Source organism: Petaurus breviceps, unplaced genomic scaffold, assembly GCF_028583685.1.
Source record: "Petaurus breviceps papuanus isolate PSGF00001 unplaced genomic scaffold, PetGlider_PUasm1.0 174, whole genome shotgun sequence".
Taxonomy (NCBI): Eukaryota; Metazoa; Chordata; class Mammalia; order Diprotodontia; family Petauridae; genus Petaurus; species Petaurus breviceps.
In genome coordinates, this window is record NW_027185761.1 from 59,797,458 (window position 1) to 59,808,589 (window position 11,132).

The 11,132-nt window shown below is 43.8% G+C and overlaps 1 protein-coding gene across 1 annotated transcript in view; it reads right to left on the bottom strand.

The window, feature by feature from the left end:
• Positions 1-11,132, bottom strand: part of BMPER (BMP binding endothelial regulator) — a 304,854-nt gene that overhangs the window by 211,829 nt on the left and 81,893 nt on the right. Inside the window, exons 5-6 of the mRNA XM_069084281.1 lie at positions 8,879-8,969; positions 5,350-5,432 (exon numbers count right to left, since the gene is read on the bottom strand). Coding sequence (XP_068940382.1) covers positions 5,350-5,432; positions 8,879-8,969 — 174 coding nt within the window. The remainder of the gene's footprint in view (positions 1-5,349; positions 5,433-8,878; positions 8,970-11,132) is intronic.

The following is an 11,132-nucleotide window of genomic DNA, read 5'->3' on the forward strand; positions in this document are numbered from 1 at the left end:
GAGAAGCGTTACGATATGCGTCATGGGCGGTTTGTTTAGGTTCGGTGGGGGGGGTGGTGGTGTGGGGGGGGGGGGGTGGGGGGGCGGAGTGGAGGCCCTAGGAGGTTAAGGCACTGGCCCAAGGTCACATTGCCAATCAGAGGCTTGAACACAGATCTTTTGAGTGATTGAGGCCAGCTCTCTATCTGTTATCCCATTTGGAATCTACAGATACTAAATACCTATGAGACCTGAATAAACTCAAGGCCAGGTGTTTTCTTTTCAGTGAGTCCTTGCCAACATCAGAGAAAAGTTAGCAAAATTATTTTTTTTCTTCTTGCCCAGATTATGGGCAGGTTTACAACACCCAACCTTCCTCTTCATAGAGAAACCTAGCAATCTCAGACGCCTCCGGCCCCTCCTCCTGTCCTTCTCAGCTGGAGGTTCTGAGTGCCATCAGGCCTGGGTAAAACCTGGATCCCTCAGCATGAGGGCACCCTACACTCCCACATACCTCACATGCCAGAGCCCCTCGAGCCTACAGTCAGGGCAACCCTGGCCAACGAAATAGAGATTTTGTAATTATGGGAGGAAGGAGGAGCCCCAGTTGGGAGTTGGGAGCACTGCATTCCAACGTCTCCATGGTTACCCTTCTCCCATCAGAGCCCTGGCTTGCCAAAACCTCCCTTTCAAACGTGCTACATCAAAAGAAAAAAGCACTTATGAAAATTAAGAAACTGGTTGTGTTCATATGAGGGCATGAGAAAGGAAACTTGGAAGGTGAATGAATGACTGTATTCCTGACCTCATTCCCCCTCTTCTCAAGAACTTTCCAATTTCTCCCCATCTCTTCCCTTGAAGTAAAGATTGAAGCTAAGCAATCATCCAATTAACATCAACAGGATTAGTTTTATGGGCAATGTAGGTTAGTAGATAGGGCACCAGGCTTGGAGCATGGAGCACCTGGATTCAAATTTTGCCTCAGACACATACTAGCTGTGTGACACTGGGCAAATCACTTAGCCACTGTCTGCCTCAGTTTCCTCATCTGAAAAATAAAGGAAAACAGGAATTAGAGTCAATGGCTGGAAAGTCCCAGTGATCCTGAGAGGGAGAGGAGTACCTATCTATTCACTCATTTGAGCACATATTAAGTAGAATTATGTGCCAGTCATCCTGTGAGACAGATATCAAGGCATTTATAATCTAGTAACCTCTAAGACTCTCAAGGGAGTCTTAGGTACACAGGGTCATAGACATAGAACTGGAAGGGACGTGAGAGGACATCTAGTCTGACCCCCTCGTTTTAGAATTGAGAAAGCTGGCTCTCAGACTGGGTAAGACTTCCCTAGGTCATACAGCTCCCAAGCACCTGAGGAGGGATTTGAGTTCAGTCTGGAAGCCCTACCCAGGCTGAGGCTGCAGAGTATAACAGAAACACAACTGGGGGAGCTCTTTCATCCTCAGTGAGTCACTGAACTGCTCAGAGCATCATTGGTTTCATCATTTGTGCAGCTGTAAAGCCAAGGGGTTAATAGATGAGCTCTCCATTTCCTTCCAGATGGAAAATTGCATAATTCTAAAGAACTGTCTCATGGATAGCTGAGGATCAATGCCTAACTTCCTCATTCACTTCTACACCTTCTGAATTTGGGGGGTTTTTGCTAGAGAAATCCCAATGTGGAAACATCTTCTACTGATGTATTTGAGCAACATGTCTAACTGTAGCTTTTTTTTGCAAGAACATTCTATTTATTAGGTGAATAATTCATTTTTAGCAATCCAATTATAGAAAATCACAATGCTGGTTACAAACATACTCAATATGGTTTTATGGTTATGAACTATGTTGGGCACCACAAGTCCATGCAAAGTAGGATACAAAAGGTAATTCTCAACCCAACGAAGAATTGTCTTCTGAATCTAGTAATGACCTAGGTATGTCTATATAAATTACTGTCTAACTGAAGCTTTCAATCTTAGCTGCCAGGGGTCCTTGGATTTAGTGATTTGCCAGGGTCATAAAGTTAGTGTGAAAGGCAGGATTTGAATCCAGGCCTTCCTGCCCATGAAATCATGCTACTTCTGACACATAATCCAAACATTAACAATGAGGAAAAAAAGTCTGCCATCCCTAGGCAAATCATATTTAGAAATGATCTTTATTTGGAAAGTCAAATATTGATATGGCACAGACAGCTGCTATTCCTTTGGAACATATAGCCAAGAGAAGTAGCCTAAATAAAATGCCTTCTGTTCGATTAGAGAGAATCAGCCTAATTTTATTCCTTGAGAGAAGAAAAGCAGAGAAAAATCAGTGCATCTGGGCCTGAACAGGCTTATTCCCATTTCTTTCAGGGCTAAATGACTTCTGTTTGTTCACAGAATAGGGAAGTAGAATGTCATCTCCTTGAAGCCAAAGACTGCTCATTTTAGTCTGTGTATTCCCAGCATCTCTCACAACCCTGGTACATAATAAGCACTTAGTAAATATTGGTCAATTGAATTTAATTGGCACTTAACATATAGTAGGGACTTGGGAAATGCTTTTTGATTGGATGAATAAATGAATGACCATCTTTCCTGCACTTAGTCCCAAACTGCTCTCTTTTCTTCCTTCTCTCCTTTTCTTCCTCCCTCCCTTGTTCCCTTCCTTCCTCCTTGTCTTCCTCCCTTCCTTCCATCTTCCCCTCCTTCCTCCCTGTCTTCCTTCCCTCCTTCCTTCCTCTCTTCCTTCCTTGCCTCCTTTCCTTCCTCCTTCCCTCCCTTTTCCCCTTCTTTCTTCTTTCTTTACTTCTTTCCTCCCTGCCTCCCTTCCCTCCTTCCTCTCTTGTTCCCTTTCTTCCTCCCTTGTTTCCCTCCTTTCTTACCTCTTCTCCCCCTTTCCTTTCTTCCTCCCTTCCTTGCTTCTTGTCCTTCCTTCCCCCTCTCTTTCTTCCCTCCTTTTCTTCCTTCCTTTTTTCCTTCTTTTCTCCCTCTTTTCCTACCTTTCTTCCTTACTGCCTGTCTTCCAGACTTCTTATCTCCTCCCTTCCTCCCTTCCTCCTTCCCTGTAAGACCTGACCTCGGTCTGCTGTTTATCTTATTCTGGGCTCTTTCTGCTGGGTGTGGGGGGTGGAGAAGAGTCAGACAGAGTCCTGACAACCCCAGTGATTTATGAGGAGCCACATGTGATTCTGGACTGATGAATTTCAGATCCTAAAGCCCCTTGTGTGTTTTCTTTAATATCTAAAGCAGCATTACCAAGGCACAAGTCCTCTTCCGAGGGTCTGCTCTTTATTAGTAAGGATTAAAAGCTTGCTAAGTCACTACTGTAACTCGGTGGGATTAAAGAGATATTTTGAGCAGCCTGTCAAGAACTGAGATTTCCCTCTGCTGCCACCTGGGGTTTATGTCTGGCTTGTTGTTGTGATTGTTAATGTTAAGGCTTCCATAAAGCTCTCCAATGATGTGTCAAAATAAGAGCCATTCCCCAGCAGAAAAATTGCCAAAGGATATGAACAGGCAGCTTCAAAGGAAGAAATACAAGATATAAACAGCCATACGAAAATGCTCCAAATCACTGATACTGAAAAAAAAAATTAAAGTGATTCTGAAGCTCTGCCTTCCACCCCTCAGTCTGGCAAGGATAACAAAAGCAGAAAACAATCAATGTGGGTGAGACAAAGCTGCGAATTGGTCAGCCTTTATAGGTTGGTTTGAAATTATACTTGTAACTTTACCAAGCTGTCCATACCTTCTGACCCCACCATACCACTACTAGAACTATTCTCAAAGAGATCAAAGAAATGGGAAGAGGATCCATATGTACACAAATATTTATAACCACTCTTTGTGGTAGCCAAAACTTGAAAACTAAGTGCAAGGGATGTGTCTCCTATTGGGGGGGGGTGGCTAAACAAATCGGGGTGTATTAATGAAGTGAAATATTTTGTGCCAAACGAAATGGTACAGTTTCAGAAAAAACCTGGAAAGACCTCTAGGAAGTGATACAGAGGGAAGTTTTCAGAACGAGGGGAACAATTTATGTAGCAGCAACAATGGCATAGAGAACATTTTGAAAGACTTTAGAACTCTGATCAATGCAATAATAAACCTCAAATCCAGAAACCTGAAGATGAAACAGGCCACTCATCTCCTACCAGGGAGGTGAGGAACTTAAAATGCAGAATGAGATAGACATTTTTTAACACAGCCAAAGTGGGAATTTGTTTTGCTGGACTATTCATCTTTGTGATGAGGTTTTATTTGTTTGTTTTTCCTATTCATTTGGGGAAGAGACAGTGAGAGGTAAAGGTTGTATAAATGCTTATAAAAATATTTTTAATTAAAATAAAAAGCTGTGTCAAGGTTTTTGTCTCTCCAATCTAATCGGAGGTAGAACTAAGGTAGAGAGACTAGGGCGTTGGCTCTGGGGTTGAAGGTTTAAAGAACGCTAAGTATACCACATAGAGGGGAGAGGTTCCAACTCTGCCTTCCCCAACTCCACAGATACAACAATTGGTACTAGAGCCTCTGTATTTCCTTCCCCTTTGGACACTTGCATGTTTCCAGGACTAGTTTCTTTCCTTCCCCCTGCCCCAACAGCTGCACCCCAGGGAGATTTCCCCATCGTTGCCCTTCATCCCCAGGACAGGAATTCAGAAACTGCTTAGTACAGTTTGGGTTCTAACACTGAGGACAATAGTCATGGGTGCATAAATTCTGGCTTTTTCTGTCTCCTGGGGGTGGGAATTGTATCCTTCTTGTCTCCAGCCATGAACTCTGAACTTCTCCTCACCCCTGTATTGTCAGAGGATGGAAGATTTTGAGTTGGAAACCACCTTAGCAGCTGAGGCTAAAACCCACATTTTACAAGCAAGGAAATTGAGTCACAGAACCACAATCGGTCTACCCACAGTCAAATAGTGACTAAAGCAGCATTTGAACTCACGTCTTCCTGACCTCAGGTCTAGTGCTCTGCTCTGTGCCATCTAGCAGCCTATCCCCGATAGCATAACTGCCTCAAGGCCCATGACCAATCATGTCACCTCTCTAGCCCTCAGTTTCTTCATCTTTAAAAATGAGAGGGCCTCTGAGGTTCCTTACAAAGAAAAGGAAAGCCACCAGAGTCCTAGAATTCATACCTTCCACCTCTGGCCCTAAGAAAAGAAAACTCCTCCCACAGTGGGGTCAAAAGAATGATCATGATATGATGGGCTACAATGACAACGGCATTGTCATGCACACCCTCGATACCACGAATCACAACGCTCCATAAAGACTCTGCCAAAGAAGAATAGAGCAGACAGAAAAGTCCAATGCATGACACTTCTAGGTAGGCAGCCTAAGAGAGAACGAACCCCTTGAAAGACCCAGGCTTGTACTTACAATACACAAGCACTTGGTGCATCTGTTCCCTTCAGGCTGAAACTCTTCCCCTTCATGGTACTGAACTCCTTCAAAGACACATCCTGAAAGGGAATGAAAACGTTAGTTAGTTAGTTAAGCATCTCCGACTCATGCTGTCCTTCAGATTTTCCCCATCCACTTTCTTTGCTCTTCTTCCCCAATCAAACAATAAATCAATCAATAAAACAATAACTAAACTGACAGGCACCTACTAGTCAAGCATTTTTCTAGATGCTAGTGATACAAAGACAAAAATGAAACAGTCCCTGTCCTGAAGGTGCTAACGTTCTGCAGGGGAAGACGTGTGTACAAATCTCTGCTGGAGATGCCTTCCACACATGCAGGCTCAGATACATTATTGAATATACTGACACACACATAACGCTGGCTCCAGGAGGTTCTCCCCAAGACCACAGAACAAGAGGCAGGCTTACCATTTCTGTAAGTATCTATGGAACCCACTGCATGGAAAATAAATACAAGGTAATTGGGGAGAGGGTGATAGAAGCACTAGCAACTGTCAATTATGAGAGAAAAAAGGAGGAAGGGGGAGATTTCTCCTTATCTATGGCAAAGAATCCTTCCTTTATAAAATGATACAAATCTACACTGGAACAAAGTACCTTAAAGGTTTGGGAAGGGGGCGGGGGGGACCAGTTGAGGAGAACAATTATAATTTTTGAGCCGCCAACAATGGAGGAGAGTGTGGAGGGGACAAAAGTCTCAGGGGATACTTGAAGGGCTAGGATGTGGGCATGAATCTTGGCCTTGTCACTAATTAAATGTATGACCTTACAAAGACACTTAACCTCTGTGTGCCTCAGTTTACTAATCTGCAAAGTGAGGTGCTCAAAGCAGGTGATTTCTAGGACCTTTAAGTTTTGAAAAGTGATTTACCTACATGATCTAATTTGATCCTCACACTGGCCCTGAGATATAGGACCTACTGTTATCATTCCCATTTTACACATGAGGAAACACTGAGGCCAAGAGCTCTCCAAGGTCACACAGCTAAGATGCACCTGAGGGAGGATTTGAATCTGGATCTTCCTGACTTCAAGTCTAGTATTTCATCTACTCTGCCAGCTTCACAAGCATCCTATGATGTTAGGAAATGGAAGGGAAAGAGGCATGGAGAACAAAGGGGTACTTCAGATGTGACTTAATGTCCTTCCCTTAAAAATGTGATGGGAGAAGTGTGAAATGTACAAAATACACACAGACACACACACACACACACACACCCCGAATCAGGACTTCTATTTCCAAACCAGCAAAATCATGTTATCTCCACACAATGCCCTTTGGAACCAAGTCCAAGTACAAAGAGTTGACTTTTCCTCTGGTTAAGAGGAAGTCCCCTTGACCCCAGAGAGTCCTGCCCTGCAGAAGATTAATATAGATAGAGACCACGGTGGCAGGAAGACACTGTCATGGCCAAATCTCATGTTGTGTGCCCAAAGCAGGGGAAAGATGCTGGAGATGATGGAAATTCCTTTTAGAAAATCAATAGGACTTTTTAAAGTCCTACAAGATGGGGGAGGGGAGGGATAGAGAGAGCCTTAGGGCAACCCCGAGCTTCCGATGACCTCGCTGTCTGCTGACCTGCAATCCAGGCTAAGGCATGTCCTTGTTGTGCTGGACTCTGTGGCAGGAGAAGAGCAGAAAGCTTCCCCTAAGTCCACCTAGCGACCCGAGTCTCTATTTTCAGCAAACGTCTGGTCTCCTCATCACCATCCTTGGTTGCCGCCAAGGTAATGCAATATTAAACAGTTTGTGTGTGTGTGTGTGTGTGTGTGTGTGTGTGTATGTGTATGTGTTGGGGGATTTCTGGAAACATGGGAAACACACAATCATTCCTTCAAAACTGATTTTTACCAATGGCCCTCCCAGAGTGGAAAGCAGATTCCCTGGGCGGGATCATGTGAGGCAAACCGAGAAGCCAAATGAAAGGATTTTCTAGGCATTAGGTGTCAAATTCAGATAGACACAGGAGTCATTAAAAGCATACCTATGGATCCCTGCAGGCTACAGAAAACCACATCTTAATGTTATCTATGTTTTATTTTATTTTTAGTTAGCTAGTTGAATATTTCCCAATTACATCCTAATGTAGTTTGCTTCTGCTCTGGAGTCTTTCGGGCTGGGTGTTCGACCCTTCTGAGTTGAATTGGCAAGCTTGAATAAGGGAAGTTGCAGCCCCAAGATGGGGACTCAGAAACTTCCCCCAGGGCTGTATATCACCAGCATGTGATTCTCAAAGTCATAGCTAGTAATTTTAGCACCGGGGCAGGGACCACAGAACATGTCTCAGCAATTTCTTAAGACAAACTCAGTTGAGAAGTTGGGACTTTGGGCCACAAAGCCTGAGGGGGGGTGAGATCCCAGATACCTGCCCCCACTCACCCAGTGGGAGAAACTAAAAAAGGCTACTTCTGGAAAGGGGGAGAGGGGAGGGCAGAAAAGTGGGGAACAGACCAAGGTGGGCGAGTTCCCTGAGAGGGTGACCATGGGGAGACAAGTCTGTAGGAAGAGGAAGTTTACTCACTCTGGGAGCTTCCTCATTCACACCTACCTAGGCTATAGGACCACAAGCCCAGCTAGAAGGGCCTTCAGGGAAGTCTCAACCTAGGCTTCTTGGCCTTTGTTGTATCATGGAGGCCTGAGGCAATCTGGTGAAGCCTATGGATCCTTTCTCGGAACAATGTTTTTAAATGCATAAAATTAAATACAGAGGATTATCAAGGAAGCTAATTATATTGAGATATAGTTATCAAACATGTTTAAATAAAAGTGTATTTAATTTTTAAAAATCTAAATTTATTTTTTCTTAATTCACAGGTGAATCAATCTGAGCCAAGCCTCATTTTACAGAGTAGGAACTAAAGTCTCAAGAGATTCAGTGGTTAAATAAGGAATAAGAGGCTGAGGTAGGATTTTAATACAGGCCCTCCGGCTCCAAGTCCTCAGCTCTTTCCACACTACCTCTTCCTGTCCCATGCTGCTTTGCACCCCTCTACAATCAGGCTTTGCCCTGCTCCTTGTCCAAATTGTGGCCTTCCCAGAGCCCCTAAAGGGGCTGGCATCTCAGGAGCTACTTACCCATTGAAAGTGGTGCTAATTGGATGCTTAAGAAAGCCTATGTGGTCCACAGTGTGCTGGGCTGACTGGGAGTCAGGGACCAGAGGAACTCTCTAAGCCTATACATTTCAGAGGAGGAAGAATAGATCTACATCTATAGAGTGAGTTTCTACATGTTGTTATTATTATTTTTATTCCAGGAGCTCAAGCTTTCATCCAGTTTTCTCTTAAACAGCATTAAAGTTTTGTTAGAATGATGTGGAACTTATCAGTGCAGGACACTGTTTGGGAAGCGACACTAGGAAGGACATTCAGGCAAGATGAAGGACCTCCTCTTATTTAGTAATAAGTAACCTGGAGCTTGTGGGGGATGGAGCACCCGAGGGCCTGGCACGGCTTCGGCTTTGTTCCTTCCCAAGAGTATTACCTGCACAGGTGGGGCAGCATAACCCCTGCTGCTTGGTAGGGTTTTTACAATGAACCACACAGCGCATTTCCGCCTTGGTCACGACTCCTTCCTGAAAAACAAAGGACCACAACCCAGTCAAGCCAGAGTTCTCCCTGGAGAGTATTTGTCCTCTGAGGCTGCTGGGTGATAAAGCCAGTCACTAATGCTGGCCAAGCACTCCTTTGTGCTAACTTCTTACCTGAAGAGGACATCAGCTCATGTAGGCATTAGTCATTTCAAGGGGTCTATTGCAGAAAGGAGGAGACCAATCCCTTTCCCCCCAGGTCATCTACCAATGGGTGGGCTTGCTTCATAAGTCCAAGGTCAATCCTGACAATTTATCCCATTGGCCAATTCCTGCCCATGTTAATTCATTCCTTGGACTTAGTTATATTTGCTATGATCCTCTTAAGTCTAATTCCTTTCCTCAAACTCAGTTCTCCTCCGAGTCTAGCTGAAGAGCAATCCATTGCTAAATCCTTTTAAATGAATCACTCTTATGATTACATAATAATAATATTTTTATAAACAACACCAAAAGGAAGAAAAACATCTGAGTAATTGCAAAGCCAAATCATGATCTCCAAGAACAGCGATGGAATATCCCTCCCTCCTTTTGGTAGAGGTAGGAGAAGATAGGTGCTGGGTGTTGCAAGCATGTGCTCATACATTTGTTTTTAAAGTTATGAAATAATCTGGTCACCATGTTTTTGGAAAAATCAAAGGCCATTAAATCATCGGCTAGCTTCACTAAACTATGTTTCATTGTTATAAGAGAAGGCTTATATTACAGAAGGAGGAGGGATATTTGGAAATGACTGATGTAAAAAAAAATCAATAAAACATTTTTTAAAAAACAAGTCATCTCATGGGGCGGCTAGGTGGCGCAGTGAGTAAATTGCCAGCCCTAGAGTCAGGACAACCTGAGTTTGGTTCCAGCCTCAGACACTTAACACACACACACACACACACACACACACACACACACACACACACACAGAAAGAAAAAAAAAACAAGTCACCTCTCTAAACCAGGAGACATGTGTCTTATTGGCTCATGGAATCACAGATTTAGATGTAGGAAGAATCTTAGAGGCAGGCAGCACTTCTTAAACTAAAACTCTGGATTTCCATGTCATATCACTTGCTTTTTTAAAATGGGCAATAAAATCTACTTGTTACTTTCAAAAATGTCCTACTAGTCTGTGTTCCTTTCTGAATGCCTTCATTTGTGACTCATGAACCTCAATCAAGTGAAGTTGTAAATTGAGTTCTAAATACTCTCCCAACCATAGAAACCTGAGGTTTCTACCACCAAGGAAGGAAGTGATGGTGTTCATGATTTCTGGGATAGTAAGAAGCCCCCTCCACTAACCCAAATACTAGCAACTGACAACTTTCAAAGGGGATTGGAATTAACCACAATGATCATTATGATAATAACAAGAGCTCACACAGAGCTCTTGAAGGTTTGCAAAAGACTTTGCAAATATGACCTCATTTCAGCATTTTATATCCTGAAAATGGACAATATTGATTTCAAGGAGAAGGCTGACTTTTAGTGAGGTTACATAAAAGGAATATAGTTAGACTACCTGTAACAACATCAGGTGGGAAAATATGGTCCATGGGGAATGGTGCTCAAGGCTTCGCACCAGGAAATGTGTTATCCCCCTTTTGAGGACTCAGAACCATCTTTGAGTTAACAAGGAAGCTTCTAACAGTTTTCAGCTGGGCCTGTTGATGTCTCAGGTAAGGGAGCCCCTCCCCACCGCCCCAGGTCTAGCAGGGCTTACTTAACTCAGCTGGCAGGAAATGGGCAAGAGTCTGGCAACCAGCTTCAGTAGAAACAAAAACATCAGGCATAGAAGGCTACCTTGCCCTCCTCTTCCCTGAGAGGAAAAGCATTAGGAAGATGAAAGGGACTGATGCCTCAGATCTAATGATTTCCCTAATGGGGGCCAAGCCACAGAATATTTCTTTGCTTCCCCCTGCTAGTTATAATCCTTCAAGGGGGTGTGTTCGAGGGGTGGTAAGGTTGTGGTCTTCATCACCATTTGGAAGGGAGAGGAAGGGAACAGAGGGGGAATAAGATAATGGGATGAGGAGATGAGGAGAGGGAGGAGAGAAGGGGGAGAGAGAAGGGGGAACAGAAGGGAGACCAGAGGGGTAAGGGAAGGGAAGGAGGGAAAGGAAGGTAAGGGAGAGGAAGGAGAGAAGGAGGAGAGAGAAG